Source organism: Peromyscus leucopus, chromosome 15 (genome assembly GCF_004664715.2).
Source record: "Peromyscus leucopus breed LL Stock chromosome 15, UCI_PerLeu_2.1, whole genome shotgun sequence".
In the NCBI taxonomy this organism is placed as follows: domain Eukaryota; kingdom Metazoa; phylum Chordata; class Mammalia; order Rodentia; family Cricetidae; genus Peromyscus; species Peromyscus leucopus.
The window spans coordinates 21,032,667-21,051,598 of NC_051076.1; the positions used below are offsets into that span (position 1 = coordinate 21,032,667).

The following is an 18,932-nucleotide window of genomic DNA, read 5'->3' on the forward strand; positions in this document are numbered from 1 at the left end:
AGTAGTCTAAGCTGGAGTCATCTTTGTGGATTCCTAGGAACTTCCCTAGCACCTAGTTTCTCTCTATTCTCATGATGTCTCCCTCTGTCATGGTATCTCTCTCATTGCTTTCCCATTCCATCCCTGCTCCAGCTCAACCATCGAGTTCCCTTATGTTCTCATCCCCTATCCCCTACCCTCCATTGCCCACCTCTCATCCTTAGTTTACTCATGGAAATCTCATCTATTTCTCCTTCCCAGGGTGATCCATGAGTCCCTCTTTGGGTCCTCCCTGCCAGCTAGTCTCCCTGGAGCTGTGGGTTGCAGTCTGGTTATCCTTTGCTTTACAACTAGTATAAACTTATGAGTGAGTACATACCATGTTTGTCCTTCTGAGTCTGGGTTACCTCACTCAGGATATTTTCTAGTTCTATCCATTTGCCTGCAAATTTCATAATGTCATTGTTTTTCATTGCTGAGTAGTATTCCATTGTATATATGTGCCACATTTTCTTTATCCATTCATCGGTTGAGGGGCATCTAGATTGTTTCCAGGTTCTGGCTGTTACAAATAATGCTGCTATGAACATAGTAGAGCATGTGTCCTTGTTGTGTGATTGAGCATTCCTTGGGTATATGCTCAAGAGTGGTATAGCTGGATCTTGAGGAGGATTAATTCCCAGTTTTCTGAGAAACTGCCATACTGATTTTCCAAGTGGCTATACAAGTTTGCACTCCCATCAACAGTGGAGGAGTGTTCCCCTTGCTCCACATCCTCTCCAATACAAGCTGTTATCAGTGTGATTAAATCTCTTTTTAAAAATCCATTATTTAGGGCCTTGTGGCCCATGCCTTTAATCTCAGCTCTCAGGAGGCGGAGGTGGGTGGATCTCTGTGAGATGGAGGCCAATGTGGTAAACAAAGGGAATTCCAGGACAGCCAGGGCTACACAGAGAAACCCTGTCTCAAACAAACAAACAAACAACCCCAAAACAACAACAATAACAAAACTGAAAACCAAAAAAAAAAAAACCCCATTATTTATTTGTTTTCCTTTATTCTTATTTTATGTGTACAGGTGTTTTGCCAGCACGTTTGTCTGTGTACCACATGCATGCAGTGCTGTTAGAGGCCAGAAGAGGGTGTCAGATCCCCTGAAACTGGAGTTACTGTCACCATGTGGTCCTTTGGAAGAGCTGGCTACTACTTCCTTTCTTTTTCTTTCTTCCTTCCTTCCTCCTCCATCTCCTCCTCCTCCTCTAATATCTATTTATTTATTTATTTATTTATTTTGGAGACAGGTTTCTCTGTGTAGCCCTGGCTGTCCTGGAACTCACAGAGATCCACCTGCCTCTGCCTCCCGAGTACTGGGATTAAAGGCATGCACCACCACCGCCCGGCTGATTTTTATTTCTTTTTTCTTTTCTTTCTTTCTTTTTTTTTAAATAAATTTTATTTATTATATAAACAGTGTTCTTCCTGCAAGTTTGCCATATGCCAGAAGGGGGCATCAGATCTCATTATAGATGGTTGTGAGACACCATGTGGTTGCTGGGAATTGAACTCAGGACCTCTGGAAGTGCAGCCAGTGCTCTTAACCTCTGCGCTATTGCTCCAGCCCGATTTTTATTTCTTAAATGCAATGTAACAGTGTATATGCTATCTTTAAAATGAATAACAACAATAACAAACAGTAATATATGTTATTTGGAGGAATAATTTAAGACATTTTTCAAATCTTGAATTTAATAATAATATGAGCTTACATTTAATATTTCTTAGCCAAACACACATTCTTAATATAATTACATATATCTACATTATCTATCTACATATATATGTGTATATATATATCCAGAATTCACTCTCAGATTTCCTAATTCTTCTTCAGTTTTGTAGGAGGCTTGTGAAGTGGCTCAAAAATAAACTGTCTATAAATCTTGGTGTACCAGAAATAGCTCAGGACTAGAATGCTGATGAATGTGAGCATCAAGACAAAAAGGAAGGCGACCACCAGGTAGACACTGGGGCTAGAATAAGAACAACAAAGAAGCCATTATTCACGCTCTGCCCATTAATTTACAATCAAGCTGTCTTAGAACGGTTAGCTGCCTTGCTGGCCACACAGATCAGAGTGGTAAGTCCTAGTGTCAGTCCTTAAGGTAGTTAAATGTTTGAGGCTGATCAGGAAGAACAGTGTGAGCATCAGAAGAGGAGGGATCGTGATGGAGCTCTGGGAGTGGAGCAGAGGGGAGACCCAACTGTGGGTAGGAGTCTGCTAGTGATGCCTGGGAGTGGAGCAGAGGGGAGACCCAACTGTGGGTAGGAGTCTGCTAGTGATGCCTGGGAGTGGAGCAGAGGGGAGACCCAACTGTGGGTAGGAGTCTGCTAGTGATGCCTGGGAGTGGAGAAAGTGACTGTGGGGAAACAGTGTTTTCGGCAAAGGGAGATGTCTGTGCATGGAGAAGATGCCACAGAAGTATGAAGAAACCTTGAGGTCCTTCCAGACCTAGTTCAGTGTGACTGAAACTCCAGAGTCAGTGTGATTAGAAATGAGGAGTGACAGGTACCAAGGGGATTGGGGATGTGGTTCAATGGTAGAGCCCTTTGCCTACCAGGAATGAGGCCTGGGGTTGCTTTCTAGCCCTGAGGGAAAAAAAGGGGAAAAATAGATGGGCATGTGTCAGATAAGAAAATGCTTACAGTAAGTAGAGTATGAAGTTTAAGGCAAAAGGCAAGAAGGAGTTTCATGATTGTGAAACAGGATGGCGGCCATCTTATAAGGATGATGCTGACTAATTGTGAAGAATGAACTGAGAAGGGCATGTGAACCAGTTTTAAGGTATTTGTAAGTGATGGTGTGAGTGAAGAAATGGAGAGACGTGGTTAGGTCCAAGATCTATTTAAAAGTTAGACTAGATTTGTTTTGGCAATTGTTAAGATGTGGCATCTCAGGAATTTGAAGGGATAGAGAGAACTGCCAAGTGTGGGGAAGAGTCACCATCAGGATGGTGTCATTAGTCACCGACAGCACATTCAGAGGGAGAGCTGGCCTTAGCGTGCTCCCCGACTGGCCTGGAACTCCTGGGCTCAAGTGATCCTCTGCCTCAGGCTACAGAGTAAGGGGTGCCACCCTGACAGGCCCCGGGCTTGGTTATCCGGCTGGTGGTAACTGAGCATTTGTGAACGTGTGTGAGGGTGTATGTGTGAGGGTGTGGGTATATGTGTGAGTGTATTTGTGAGCACACAGGTGAGTGAGCGAGCGAGCGAGCGAGCGAGCGTGCGTGCGTGCATGCGTGCGTGCGTGTGTACTGGAAGCTACTCTCTGCTGAGGCCCTTCAGGTCTCTTCACCTGGGATTCTGGGTAGGACTTCCCTTGAGAGGGGCTTATTTCTTAGTCTAGACACGTAGAGTGTTGCTTTCTGGTCGACTTTAACATCTCACTACAACACTTAGCTGTAGTGTTACAGTTTCTCTTGGTCTGCAGTTATCTTAGTGTGATTTTTCCCTTCTGTGGCCAAGCAAATGGCTCGCTCTTGGACCTTGGTCAGCATACCCCATCTTCTCTCTGCTAGGCACTGTGCTGAGATGGAGGAAGCATGGGTTCCAGACCAGCCAAAACAGTAAAGCCAGGAAACAGTAAAACTAAAACAAGCAGATACATAAAAAAACGGCAGCATTATCAGGAACTGCTCATTACCTGGGAATCACTCCGAAGGTCTCGATCGCAAAAATAGATGTTAGGTTACAGAAACTGCAAATCAGAAAAAAAAAAAAAAAAAAACGATATTAAAGGTTAAACTAAATGTATTTAAAATATCCTCTGCATCTCTATGGTAACAGTCAGATCATATGTAACCTTACTAAGGTGTCATTTTTTTGACAAGGACACAATAGATAGATACACTTACAGAACAGTTATGATGGCTTTTCCATTGGTACGTCTTTAGGCTGGATAACCATGCTGTCTTCACAGCATTACACACTTTGGGTGGTAGTTTCCAAGGCAACGGTTATAATGACATTAATAATAATGAACAATCTTAAGCATCTTCAGCAGTACTACACAGTTAACCATTGCATACTGAGCCCTCTGTTCACTGAAGATGGGTGATAAATTAGCATTTACTCCATGCCTGGTGGCGTGCAGAATGCTTACATGTGCTGTTAGTGCTCGTGAGACCCCTTCCCAGGGAGCTGACTGAGGATCGGGTGGGCTAGGCAAGCAGCAGTTATTTGCAGTGCTCTGAGTGGCAGCTCTGGGGATTTGAAATCTGGTTTTCCTGAGCTAAAGGAATGAGATCCATCTGATGGAGGCTGGTTCCCCTCAAGAAGCTGAGAGAGTCAGGAACTTGAGGGATGGGCTGCTGTTACCATTTCCAAAGTCACTGAGTCCATCCCAAAGCTTAGTTTAGGGCTTTAAATGAGATGGGATGTGACTAAACAGACATTTATGGCACAATTTTATCTATCTTCTTGGGGGAGAAGACAGAAGAAAAGCGTTTACTTCTAGTAAGCATTTACTGCAGGCCCAGCCAAGTTGGGGCTTTTCACCCAGGCACTTAATGTACTTCTCAGAATACTGGAAAGATAGGCATTATTGACCACTTATGAACAAATTGGCAATTTGCTTAGTTCTGAATTTTGCTTTGTGTGATTTTGGAATTTTGGAAGGTGTCGTTGTGCTGGGTGGTGGAGGTGCACACCTTTAGTCCCAGCACTGGGGGTGGGGGGGGCAGAGGCAGGTGATCTCTATGATTTCGAGGCCAGCCTGATCTACAGAGCAAGTTCCAGGACAGCCAGAGCTACACAGAGAAACCCTTTCTCAAAAAACAAAAACAAACAAAAAAAAAAAAAAAGAAAAAAAAACAAACAAACAAAAAGAAGAAGAAGAAGAAAGGGTTCACTGTGTAGTGATAGATGGACAGATGATGTGGTAAATTGGGCAGGTTAGGACATGTGTGTGATCACATGATTTGGAAGGCTGAGGAAAGAGACTGCAAGGTCTAGGCAAATGTTACTGCATACGAGAACTTGTCTCAAAAAAGACACAACTCCACAATACAAAGAAGTAGACAAACCCTTACTTCTCCCCCCTCCCCCCACTCCCACCCCAGACAGGGTTTCTCTGCGAGGCTTTGCCTGTCCTGGAACTCATTACATAGACCAGGCTGGCCTCAAACTCACAGAGATCCACCTGCCTCTGCCTCCCCGAGTGCTGGGATTAAAGGCGAGCGTCACCACCGCCCGGCTGACAGATCCTTACTTTGAATCAGACACTAACAGTCCTCTTTCAGAAAGTGACAGGGCAAGTATACAGAAAATACGTCACTCAGATTAAGTGTGTGGGGTTAGGGATTCATTCCCCTGTTGTAGAGGAATGAATCTGTCTTCCTTTTCTCATCGCTACGGTCAAACACCTGATAAAAACGACTGGAGGGCTTTACCGTGGCTCATAGTTCAGGCTCTTGTCTGTAATCATCATGGTGGGAAGCGTGGCAACCCACACAAGGCACCCACGCGAGGAAGCAGAGAATGAGGAACGCTGGAGCTCAGCCCATGTTCTCTTTTTCATCTAGTTGGGAACTCCAGCCCACAGAATTGTGCTGCCCACATTTTTAGGGTGGGTCTTCCCTACCTCAGCCTAACCTAGAAAAATTCCTCACAGGCACACCCGGAGACTTGTCCCTGGTGAGTCTATATCTGGTCGACTTGACAATCTCAACCATGCATGACAAAATGTCAGACTTTTTAAAGAGGTCTGTTGGATGTCTTTATGAGATACGAGTTTCTCATCCACCTTCAGGCAGGGCCCAGAAGAAATTGTAAACGACAGCACTGAAAACCGCATTCCTGTCAGAAGCTAAGCGGAGTCTGGAGGTCTCAGGAAGGGGATGCTGCCATAGAAATGGGCTCCTCCATTTTGGTTAGGATGAAGCAAAAGCCAAATGGTTGGCTTTATAATTGGAGAAAGGAAGTATGGTTACCGTCGGAGAAAACCCTATTCAAATGACTGGGCTGGAATGAATCTTTGGGTATGGATACTTGATTATGGGCCCTCTTTGGCTGGTATGACAAGGGCCCGGTTATACCATGGCAACAGACTACTTGCCGAGCATGTGTGAGGCCTCTGCTCAGTTCCAGTACTGCAAATAAGTAAACAAATGAAATTAACCCAATAAAATCAATATGGCACACCTGGGACACTGCCCTCAAAGGACGTGGGGTTAGCGGAGACGCTGCCGAGCGTGTGCCACTGAGATTCTATTTTCAGGACTGAAGCATTTGTTTCCTCTCAAGGGGACCAGTATCTGCCAGGACTTGCCCTCTGCCAAAGTTGTACCCCCTTTTGGGGGAAGTCTATCCCCAAGGCTAGGGCTTCAGAAGCACCAAGAACTTGTGCCTTCTCCCCAGTTCAGAACAGCTCTGTCTGTCAGGTACCCCCACCCCAGTGTTCCTTGTGAAACCAACTGAAGGCTTCCCGGGGCTGCAGTTTTGCCTGCTTCCGCCTCTCCCCAGTTTCATTTCCTCCACTTTCTCCGAAGGTGGTGATCTTAGCTCACTTCCCAACAAACCTCCTACACTTCAGTCTACATCACAAAGTCTCCCTCCTGAGAAACCTGAGCTGCAAAATGTAGACCACCTCTCTTGAGGTCATCCGGCCAACTGCTCAGAAGACCGGAAAATCTGGGGCACCGATGAGATTTCCTTGAGCTCGGCAGAGGCTCTTCCCGGGGTTATCTAACCGTGGACACATGGCTAATAAGCAGCCATTCATTTGAGAACGTATTTCTCCCCCTCACTGCTCCACTAGCCTCATAGGTAGAACAAAACCAGAAACAGTTTGTTTTCCCCCCAGGACTCTATCTACTCTATGAACCTACGCCAGCGAGTTGGTTTTTGAACAGCATCTCATGGGACATTGTGTTGATCCGTTATACTGATGCTGCTGTAAGTTCAGGTGGTGATCGTGAGTAAGGTAAGTTCCACACATGTGGGGCACATGATACACCTTTAAGGGTGAAAGACACGTCCTTCCTTGTTCCCTCTGCTCGTGTCCAGATAAAAAGATTGCTTGTTTCACTGTTGCTGCTATTGCTTTATTTTTATCCACTTTGGATTTTGGAGATAACCTATACCACACTTGGATGAACATATGTGTTGCGGGATGTTTGACTGCACTGTGAAACCCTGAGACTCTGTTAATAGAATCAGTCTTGGCTCGGGGCAGAGCCAGCAACTGATTGACAAGAATTAGCCATAGAGAGTATGGAGGACCCAGGAAGACAGATAGAGAGACACACAGGAAGGAGTAAGGAGGGACTTAGAGATTCACGGTCTTTTTGGTTTGGGACAAATGGAGAGACACTTCTCTTGTTGGGTCTCTGGCCAAAAGGAAGGTCAGCTGGTTGCTTCTTGGCCTCTCTGAGCTATCAGGTTTTCACCTCAGCATCTGACTGGTAGGACCGGAAATCCTGCCAGGCCGAGGCCTGAGTGTCAGAATGCTGACAGCCGGGCAGCAGGGCCGCAGAAGGTAGTTAAAGCATCAGTAGGTTCAGCAATGGAAAGAAACACACACACACACATAAACATAAATATACCTGTGTTCAGGGAAAACCCTGCTAGACTGGAACCCAGGGCAAAGGGAGCTTGATGCAAACAGTGCTGAGAGTTGGCTCTCCTGACCTGGCCCCAGAGCACTGGGTGACCATGAAACCTTGACTGCCTTTAGACATGTGTTATCTCTAATGCCTAAGCCAGATGTGATCTGTAGCAGATGTGATTCTGTCCTGAAGTGCAAGTGCTGTGTATAAAAATGGCCTCACATGCATCTAACTGTTGATTGATAGCTCCCATTTGCTGAGACATTGAGAGTTCTCCATGGCGTCACTCACTGACTATTGAAGGAGAAAGAGGAAGGAGATTTGCAGATTGCTGTGAATTCAGATGGGAACAGGTGTGGCTCTGCTTAGGGACAGTGGAGAAGAACAGGCCTTCCAGGGTACAAACTTCATATAGATGTTTCCTCACTTTCCCTAGAGGATGATGGGTTGTGCCATAATTGCGGCAGGAATGGAATGTTGCGTACATGATGAGGATATGGAAGAAATAAACACTGATGAGAGAAATTGAAGGGAAGCATGTATAAATAGGCTCCTCGGTGAGATGCTGGAGGATTCAAATGCTTGGGTCTCATGTGACTCTTTATCTCCAGAGAAGGGGCTCTTCCTCTGTCATGTGACTGCCCTTAGCTAGCATCTTTCCCCAGTTACCCAAGTGCTTATTCAGTGGGATCATGAATAGCATGGCCATTGTGCCTGGTGTGCCTTCACTAGCCTGCATTTTCCTTATCCAGGCTGACCTGGATACTGACAGTACCAAGCACTGCATTTTCCAGCAGCAACAGCAGCAGCAGCAGCTGCTGCCGCGCCGCCGCCGCCGCCGCCGCCGCCGCCGCTGCCAGTCTCAATCACTGCACAGGTGCATTAATCCAGAGGCATTGGACAGCTATCTGCTGGTGGCTGATTTTATCCAAGAGAGGACAATGATTCTTTCCTCTCGTGACATGCTTTGGTTTGAATTTGCCTTTTTTTTTTTTTTTTTTGGTGTAGCTTCTGCCTGAAGCACTAGACAGAGGCACCTTGAGTGCCATGCATTTTTATCTTGTCCCAAAAGATTGCTTCTGACCAAAGAAGGCAAGAGGGCTGATGTGCATGGAATTCACTGGTCTCCCAGAATAGTGGATATTCTTTCAAGGCATCTTTTATATTAATAGGGCAATCTTCTGTTGCTGGTGACCTAGGACATTTTTGATAGTCACCTGTTGTTCTTGTATAAATACTAATAAAGCTTTATTTTACTCTTTGAGCCTCTGGTTTTGATAATAAATTATATGGTAATGAGAGCTATAAAGCCAGAATGAAAGGTTACCAAGGAAGCTGCAGAGTTCTTACAATGAGGTAATACTATGAGCCTGTGCCAATATAAGGAGTTTCTTAATCCCACTGCCAGAATACATGAGTTTGAGAATCAGATCAGCAGAATTGGGAGTCACTCAGTTTTTCATTTATAACCAAGGCACATGTGGGTAGGACATGTTAAGAGCTCAGATTCCAAAGGAATAAAAAACATTTTCTGCTAGGATACAAAGTGTGGTGCTGGTTTAAAAACATCCAGTACATAAGGATGGGGAGCTAGGCATGCATGGTGGTCCATGCCTTTAATCATAGCACTCGGGATACAGAGAGAAGATCTCTGTGAGTTCAAGGCCAGTCTGGTCTACATAGCAAGTTCCAAGACAGCCAGGACAGCACAGAGAATCCTGTCTCAAACAAATAATAACTTTAGGATCTGTGTCTTTTTCTTATATTACTTATATATGAACTAATGTTGACTTTTCCCTTTTTTCCATTTCTCATATATTACATATATTAGGTGTATTGGTGGTAAACAGCGCAGAATATGAAGTCAAGATCATGACAATATTAAAGGAGAAACAAAAATTCTTTAACAAATTAAAGGAGAATTTGGACTCGGCACTAGATGCAATAAGACTGATTTGTTCCACTTTGGAGGGTAAGTGTATTTTTATTACTAAAGCATAATTACATTATCATAAGAGAACTTCCAAAGTTGACAGGTTTGGGACAAGGACAGGATGATATGGACTGTAATGGGTATTTGTTTAGTTATTTCAACCCACTCATTTTCTCTTCAGCTTCATTTAGTCGCTTTATATTTCTTAACTACTTTATTAGCTTGTAATCATTGTACAAGGTCATACTTTTTAGCGTGACATTTTTCATCCCTGAATACCATGAGTTTCCATCATAGTCATGCCACATTGCTCTCTCTGTCCCTCCTCCCTGTTCCCTGTTGGTACCCTTCTTCACCCCAAATAGTACGTACAGCTTCTACTTTCATGTCTTGTTTTTTTTTTTAAATCTAGATTTTTATGTATAAGAGAAAACATGCACTGTTTGTCTTTTTCAGTCTGGTTTATTTCACACAGCATGATGATCTTTAGTTCATTTTTCTGAAAGTGATATTAATTTTGCTCTTTTTATGGTTGAATAAAACTCTATTGTGTATGTATTCACGTTTCTTTATCCATCTATTGGTAGACAACTAGGCTGATATTTCCTTATTCTTTCATCACACATTTAAAACCTTTTCTTTAAAAAATTAACATTCAAGCTGTGATGGTCTGAATAAGAAGAGGCTCGTAGATTTGAATGCTTGGTCACTGGGGAGTGGCATTATTTAAAAGGATTAGGAGGTGTGGCCTTGTCGGAGAACTTGTGTCACTGGGGGATGGGCTTTGAGGTTTTAGAAGCCCAAGCCAGACCCAGAGGCTTACTCTCTCTTCCTTCTGCCTGCAGACCTGGATGTAGAACTCTCAGCTCCTCCAGCACCATGTCTATGGGTGCTGCCAAGCTCCCTGCCATGCTGATAATAGGCTAAACCTCTAAAATTGTAAGCAAGCCCCAACTGATATGTTTTCTGTTGTAGAATATTATTTTAAGGTGTGTTACTTTTGTTTATGTTGCATTTTTTTAAACTCTGTGAAGCTGTGTTACTGTGCCTGTCTAAAACACCCGATGGTCTAATAAAGAACTGAATGGCCAATAGCAAGGCAGGAGAAAGGATAGGTGGGGCTGGCAGGCAGAGAACATACAGAAGGAGAAATCTGGGAGGAAAAAAAAAGAAGTAGCCAGAGAAGGAGGAGGATGACATCGGGGACCAGCCACCCAGCTACACATCAAGCCACAGAGTAAGAAAGAAAGCTATACAGGAATAGAAAAGGAAAAGTCCAGAAGCAAAAGTTAGATGTGATAAGAAAAGCTGGCTAGAAACAAGCCAATCTAAGGCCAGGCATTTATAGTAAAAATAGCCTCTATGTGTGATTTATTTGGGAACTGGGTGGCAGGCCCCCCAAAAGAGTAAAAACAACCAACAACAACTTTCCTTTATAAGAGTTGCCATGGTCAGGTATCTCTTCACAGCAATAGAACACTGATAAGACACAAGCATTCATATTTTGTGCCTTGTATCTAACAGGCTGGGTGGGTTGGTTTTATAGGTGGTCGTTTCTACTGACCCATGTCTGTTCTTGTCTGGTTTCTTCTTTCCCTGTGTGATTTATTTGTTAGAGTGTTTCCTTCTGGATTTCTTGGGTGTTTACATTTAAAGTGAATTCTTCCAGAGAGGGTATTTGTTTCTGCCGAGCGCTGAGCACGCAGCAGGCATAAACAGACTGAGACTGTTTCAAATGATATTTTAGCTATAGTGCTATCTCCTGAACACTCAGCTAACCTAAATCTGGGCTCAAATCGAATGAGGGTATATTTGTTAGAAGTCTTAGGGAAGTGTTTCATTTTCCTTTTCATCCGGAGTTAGGACTGATACGTATCCTCAACACCTTCTCCTAGGGCTCTACCGTTTACAGATCTAGGTTGGCCAGCTTGTCTGTCATTCTCTTTTATATCACTAAGCTTATTTTCCTACTTTCTGTTTTCAAACTTCCAGGGCTGGGCGCACGCAGGAACAGAAGATCAACATTTTATGTAGCTAACCGCTGTGACATTCATGCCACCATCGTCCCACCCATGGGCAAATCTTGCCACACTAGTTGTTGCTGTGTCTCACGGGTTCACAGTTGGCTTAGGCTGTCTTTCCCACAAGCAGCCTGTATAGCACCTTCCAGCAATATGAAAGTCACCCAACAGGGAAGGAGCTTCCTGGTCAGTACCAATTTGATTTCTGTGTCTTGTCGTCAAAGTGTGTGGTGTCTTCAGCTTGAGCGTCTAACTATCCAGTTCTTCTGGGCGACAAAAACAAAGGGAATAGGTTGTATTCATTTGGGGTCTCCAGGACATCCTTGACTGCTCTGGGATATTCTGTATGTTAAATGTGTTGCTCTGATTGGTTAATAAATAAAATCCTGATTGGCCAGTAGCCAGGCAGGAAGTATAGGCGGGACAAGGAGAGAAGAGAATTCTGGGAACAGGAAGGCTGAGACAGAGAGATGCTGCCAGCTGCCATGATGGTATCTTAACATCTGCTCCTCATCATGGCAGTCAACAAAGCTGAACAGCATTGGAGACCTAGAGAGCATTCTGACATCAGACAAAGAGATGCAGAGTTTGGAGTTTGCCCAGATGGTTTCGGTCTTGCTTTGGTGCAACATTTCCTCACTATGCTCCCTTCGCTACGTTTTGAAATGGTAATGTATATCCTATGACATTATATGTTGGATGTATGTGAAAAAAAAGAGTTGGAGAGAGTAGTTTTGATGGACAAGAAACTAGAAGTAGCAAATTGAAGCTATAAGGATTACTAATAACTTGCTCAGGTATTAAGTTACATGAAGTAGTATTTATCAAAGGGTGTTATCTCAAGCTGACTTGAAGAGAAGTAGGTGTACTAACTAGGCTCCTTAAAACCCTAGAGAGTTATTGTTTGCCATTAATTGCTAGTTCTATGCATGCTCACTTACAAGTTTCTTCTTCTGCTTGAAATGTTTGCTCACTCTCCTCCTTCATTAAGATGCACTCTCCACTAATGATCCTTCATTAAGATCACACTCCCCACTAATGATCCTTCATTAAGATCACAGCTACCACAACCATGATCCTTTATTAAGATGCACTCCCCCTGCTAATGAATCCTTCAAAAGATCACACACCTCACTAATGAGCCTTCATTAAGATTTACTCCCCACTAATGATCCTTAAGATCACACTCCGCCCACTAATGATCCTTCATTAGATCACTCTCACTATGATCTCTTCATTAAGATCGTACTCCTCACTAATGATCTTATAAGATGACTCAGACTGAATATCCTCATTAAGATCACACGCCACTAATGTTTCATAAGATCACACTACCCCCCATGTCCCTTTGTAATACGACTCCCCCATAATGATCCTTCATTAAGATCGCACTTCTACTAATGATCTTCATTAAGATCACACTCCTCACTGATTAATGATCCTTCATTAAGATTGCACTCCCCCACTAATGATCCTTCATTAAGATCAACTTCCTGATAATGATCCTTCATTAAGATTGCACTGGCACTAATGATTGCTTCATTAAGATTGCATCCACTAATGATCCTTCATTAAGATCACACTCCCCGACTAATGATCTCTTCATTAAGATCACACTTGCCCTTCATTAATGATCCTTAGTAGCTTGGGCTTATGCCACGAGAAATGCTGATGGACTGTAAATCTGGCCAAGAACCAAGGTTGGAGCTCATAGGACCAGGGTGAACTTATTACTATTTGCTAAATGACATAGTACCCATTGCCTGCTGAATTTGCGTATCTATGCCATTGATTAGTGCAGCCTCGGACCCGATCAGAGACATTTCTTTGTGCAGTAGATGCAGTTAATAGAGAGACTTATTACTGTCAAAGTGCAGAGATTACTTTTCAGGGTTTTTGGGGTGCTCCGTCACAATAGGACATCTATATCACACTCCTTCCGCCAAATCCAGGGACTGTTGAGGGGAGGTGGTCAAAGGACAGGAGTTCCTGGTCAAAGAGTGTCTTGTAGACGTAACAGCTCTGCACCAGGAACTCAGCAGCTGTGTTGCTTGTATAAGAGTGACACGATCAAATGAGTCAACATTTCAGTATGCAGAGAGAAGTGGGCCATGGCCCCATCCCTAGATAGGAGCCATTGACAGGTGATAGCTCTTGAGGGAGGGAGCCAGTTCTCTCTAATGTATGGCCCGGTAGGTTAACTATGGTCCAGTGAGAGCCCACGCCCATGAGTACGCAGGCAGCACAAACTAGAATCAGTGGGCCATTTAAGAAAAAAAAAAAAGGACATGACCTGGGGTGGGCGGGAGCTGGATCTGGGAGGAGTTAGAGGGAGGAGTGAGGGGCAAATACGATCAAAATCCATTGGATGCATGTATGCAATTATTAAAAGGGAATGAAAATATGTTAAAAAAATATATGTGACCATTTTCATGGCTGAGAGTCTCATGTACTAAGTGCTCTCAGCACCCAGAAGATGGACTGGGTGTGTTACACACTTCATCTCAGCACAGGTTTCCCATGACCTTTCATGATTTAGGCAATACTTTCTCTATTTGATCGCTTACCAACCATTTCTCAAATCCTGGATCCCTGGCTAGTTTCACACATACTCTCTTTTGAGATTATCTCACCCAGGGTGGTTTTTAGTATCGTAACTCAAGCCTAGTTTCCTCATTAATTGATATATTTATTTGTTAGACTTTTGTCCAGACTGGTCTTGAACTCGTGGGATCAAGAAGATCTAGTGGACTCTGAGTAGCTGGGGTGCCAGGCTAGGACTGCTATCCTGACAACGTCTAGCTTCCTTTCAGGGGGGATGTAAGGGAAGCCACCAGAAGGTGTCCATGTTTTCTCCTGGCATTGGCGAGAGCCTCCTTCCATTATCACATCACTCTGTAGCCACCCCATTGCCAGTGCCCTGTTTAAGCTGCCTCTGAACTGGAATGGTTCCCTTAGGTTCCCTTGCTTGGGAGGAAGCATTTTCATCCCTGTGTGTGGGAGAGAAATATGCAGCACTCAGAACTTCTGAAGGAAATCCTCTCTGTTGATCTTCTTAGGAACTCCCAGCCTCCTTGGAAATACACTGGAGGCTTATGGGTGTAGGACTGAAAAAAATCATAATTCTCTTAATTATTCTTTGGTCTTTCCACTAATCAGCTTGCATCTGAAACTACCTAAGTGCTGCCAGTCATCAACGAACTTATTAGTGTACCAAAAGACAGATCATTGTGAAGAAGAAGGTGAGGAGTGTTTGTATGCCGGGTGATGGGAGGGAAGAAACACACTGTGATGTTTCACAGTGTCAAACTTCTGCACCTCTCATCTTGAAGCAGAAAATCCCACAGAACTCAAAAAAATAGTGTCAATTGCTACACTCGCACTCAATTATTACTGCTTGATACGGTCCACTTGGTATTGTATGAATCTGTCTCCCAGGGCTAAGCACATGGGTTTCCATTTGCTCTGTTTTCTTACAGTGCTAGGATGGAACCCAGGACCTTGCACATGCTACGTGTGATGGTTAATCTTCATCATCAGCCTGACTGGATTTAGAATCACCATGCAAATACACCTATGGGAATATCTAGGAGGATGTTTCCAGAAATGCCTGACTGAGGAAGACCCATATTAAACATGGCTGGCACAATTGCATAGGCCGGGGTCCATGGGAAAAGAGAGTTGAGCCCGACATCTGTTGCTCTGTGCTTCCTGTCTGCGGCTGTCGACCAGCTGCCTCACTCTTGGGCTGCTATGCCGTTATTGCCAGGATAGATTTCACTCTCAAACTTTGAACCAAAATACATCCTTCCTCTTTTATGTGCTTCTTGTTTGGTGTTTGGTCATGTCAGCAGGAAAAATAACAAATACATGTGGTAAGGGGACATAATACCAGAATGGAATTTTAAACCAAGTGATCCAATTAACAGTTGATGTGATACCTCCTGCTTCCTTAGAGTATTTGCTATGATTACTACAAAATGAAAAGCAAGCAAATAAATAATAAGGATAACAAAAATTAGATGTTTAGTTGGCATCAAATTAAACAAAGACAAAAACAAAATAAAAAAAAAAACCACTAATCTTAAGGGAAAAGTGTCATAAAAAGATTTATTCTCACCTAAAATTTGGATCCAAGATTTTCACACGAAACACATACATTCCGGAATGGTCCATAGGCCATAGTAAATGGTTTTTATTAGAATGGTTTAAAATCTCATACGGTTGGTTTAGGTCTCCCGGCTTCCCAACAGCATAAGAAAAACAAGTCTTATAGTTCTGAGCAAGAAGCAAAGATAAAAAAAAGAAGTTACTTTCTGACTTTAACAAAATCCGATTCATACGTGTGAGATATATGTATTTTAATTTTATGTGAATGAGTACTTTGCCTGCATATACACGCACTACCTATGTAGTTCAGAAGAGAGCATCAGGACCCCAGAAACTGGAGTTACAGGTGCTTGTGAGCTGCCTTGTGGATGCTGGGAACCAAAACCAGGTCCTCTGCAAGAGCGGCCGGTGCTCCTATCCACTCCTCTTTCCCTCCAGCCCAGATTCTCATATCTTTATCTTGGAAAACCACTAAGAGATGCAATGGCTTCCCCTTTCTATTCTGCCATTGCAGTACCAGAGAGTGCCTTGAACATCCCCTACCAGCCCTCACTCATGGCCCAGGGGACCTTCTGAAGGGATGTCTCACATCGACCAAGATATCCTTAGTTTGGTGAAAGACCAGGATGTCAAGTAGGAGTGTGGGACCAGGAGCCTCCCTGGACACAGATGAGGGTTAGTTTTTCAGCAGGGGTAAAGGCTATGTTTGCTATGGATATAGCTATAATATCAAGGCAGAGGTCCGGCTCAGCCCATGTGCAGGGCGGGTCTAATCCTATACAGGTAGGATTGCCCATAGAGTGAGACCACTGGGCTCCTCCAGGAATGGATGGGATTTCACCCACTTAGAATGACTGTTACCCACAACTGTACCACCTGGCAAGTTTATTTGGGTCTGGAAGTTTATACTTCCATCTATCCTGGATCATATACTTATTTCCATATCATGGATGCTTATGGCAGCCAAATTCTACTTACAGTTGTTGAATAAATAGCACTTGATTTATCTGAGGGTTTTTATTTCTTGGTTTCTTTATTGCCCCTACATTTCGAGGCAGTGCTACCATGAGTATAATCTATCTTCAATATACTAGGTATTGGTGGTGAATTATGCTACAATTTCACATGATGCATATGTGTTCAAACTAACGAATTATAACTATTCATCATGATGAAAGGCAAAACTAGTAGTAAAATCCATATCTTCTACCATTTCTCACCTCTGTTTACCTTTCTGTCACTGCAGGTCTGGCACATTTATAAAACAGTGTGTGGGGTATATATGAGTGAAGAACAAATGAAAGGTTCATAGTTTTTCATGTAAACTAACTTGAAAATGCAAAATATGCTGGGCATGTTGGCACATGCTTTAATTCCAGCACTGGAGAGGCAGAGGCAGGTGGATCTCTGAGTCTGAGTTCAGTCTGGTCTACAGAGTGGGTTCTCAGATAGCCAGGGATATGTAGAGCGACCCTGTCCCAAAGGACGAAAGAAAGAAAGAAAGAGAGAAAGGAAGAAAGAAAGAAAGGAAGGAAGGAAGGAAGGAAGGAAGGAAGGAAGGAAGGAAGGAAGGAAGGAAGGAAGGAAGGAAGGAAGGAAGGAAGAAAATACAAAGTATTTTCTGGACTCTGGGAATTCTTGTCTACTGAGTTGGTAAATGAATTGAGCCACAAACTTGATTAAAAGAATATGAGACATTTGCACTATGTGTAAGAACTGGGCATCTGCTCATCATCACGAAGGGGCCTTGGTTACCAGGATCCGTTTACATCATTGAGTGCATTTTTAAAATTTATTATGTATACAGTGTTCTGTCTGCATGTCTGCCTGCAGGCCAGAAGAGGGCGCCAGATCTCATTACAGATGGTTGTGAGCCACCATGTGGTTGCTGGGAATTGAGCTCAGGACCTCTGGAAGAGCAGCCAGTGCTCTTGATCTCTGAGTCGTCTCTCCAGCCCCCTCTTCGTTATTTCTTAATACAAAGGATGATACTTACCAATGAATGCTCCTCTTTCTGTGCCACATTTGATGCTTGCTGTCATATTGCTGGACTCCCCCTGCCCCCTCCCTTTTCATTTGTAAGCCATCACTTGGTCAAGCTATTTGGTGTCTGAAAAAACAAATCTCCCCTAGACTCACAAATTCACTCCATTTGTAGCCAAGGACTTCTCAGTCATGTCCAGAGATTCAGACCCCATCCTGTATCACAGAAAAGCAGTCAGCCCTGTAGATGGTGCTATTCCAATCTATTCCAACACGGACTCAAAGACTTACAGAAATGTCACTTTTGCTTGTGAGTCTTTCAGATGTTTTTCTCTGAGAACTTACAGTTCCTAGAGCTACTTTTTGTTGTGGGGTACTCCTTTACACTGTGCGAAGATGTGTCACTGTGACTGGTTTAATAAAAAGCTAATGGTCAATAGCTAAACAGGAGGTATAGGTGGGACTTCCTGGTAGAGATAGAGGAAGTAGGAGGAGGAATCTGGGCATGTGAGGGAGACGAGTGGAGATGCAGAGTGGGCAGGAAGGGCAATATGGAGATAAGGTAATAAAGCCATGAGGCAGAAAGTAAATTAATAATGGGTTAATTTAAGTTATAAGAGCTAGTTAGAAGCAAGCAAGCCTAAGCTATGGGTCAAGATTTCATAATTAATAATAAGTCTCCAGGACATTACTGGGGATCCAATGGTCCTGACAAAAAAGTTGGACTCCAACTCCTCAGATAAATATGCCACTCATCCTCTTAGAAGCAGAAAGGGCAGACAGCGATCAGTGCAGCTCTGAGAATTGGAGGTTCTCTGTCTCACTATAGCTAGATGATCCAGGAAGATAGGGTCCCTGGTTGCAAGGATGAGTTAATATGTTGTGATGCCCTGCAGTAGGAGCCGCCTTATTTCCCAGGGTTTAGTTAGAATCATTAAGAACTAGCTTTCCACACTACCCAGATTGTAGCTGGGTTCATGCTGCTCATGATGAGCTCTGGAGACTGAGGCCCGACATGTTCCCTCGGGAATCTTTGCAGGTTGTAAACTATTTCAGTGGTGTCCCAGGCATAGTCCTTAGATCAGCAATGCCAGCTTCATCTGGGACTTTTAGAAATGCAAGTTTAGGGGCTGGATTGTCGCTCAGACACTTGCATAGCTCACACAAGGCCCTGGGTTTAATCTCCAGTGTTAGGTAGAGAAAGAAAGGGAAGGCAAGAGGATAGGGTGGAGCTGAGAGAAGGGGGAGGGGCAAAATTTGGGGCCATACTTCAGGTCTACTGACTCAGAAACTCAGGTGAGA

General features: G+C 43.7%; 1 protein-coding gene across 1 annotated transcript in view; it reads right to left on the reverse strand.

The window, feature by feature from the left end:
* Positions 1-1,705: 1,705 nt before the first annotated feature.
* Positions 1,706-18,932, reverse strand: part of Catspere (catsper channel auxiliary subunit epsilon) — a 119,095-nt gene continuing 101,868 nt past the window's right edge. Inside the window, exons 20-22 of the mRNA XM_028865499.2 lie at positions 15,658-15,815; positions 3,680-3,733; positions 1,706-2,009 (exon numbers count right to left, since the gene is read on the reverse strand). Of these exons, the coding sequence (XP_028721332.1) occupies positions 1,856-2,009; positions 3,680-3,733; positions 15,658-15,815 (366 nt within the window). The 3' untranslated portion in view covers positions 1,706-1,855. The remainder of the gene's footprint in view (positions 2,010-3,679; positions 3,734-15,657; positions 15,816-18,932) is intronic.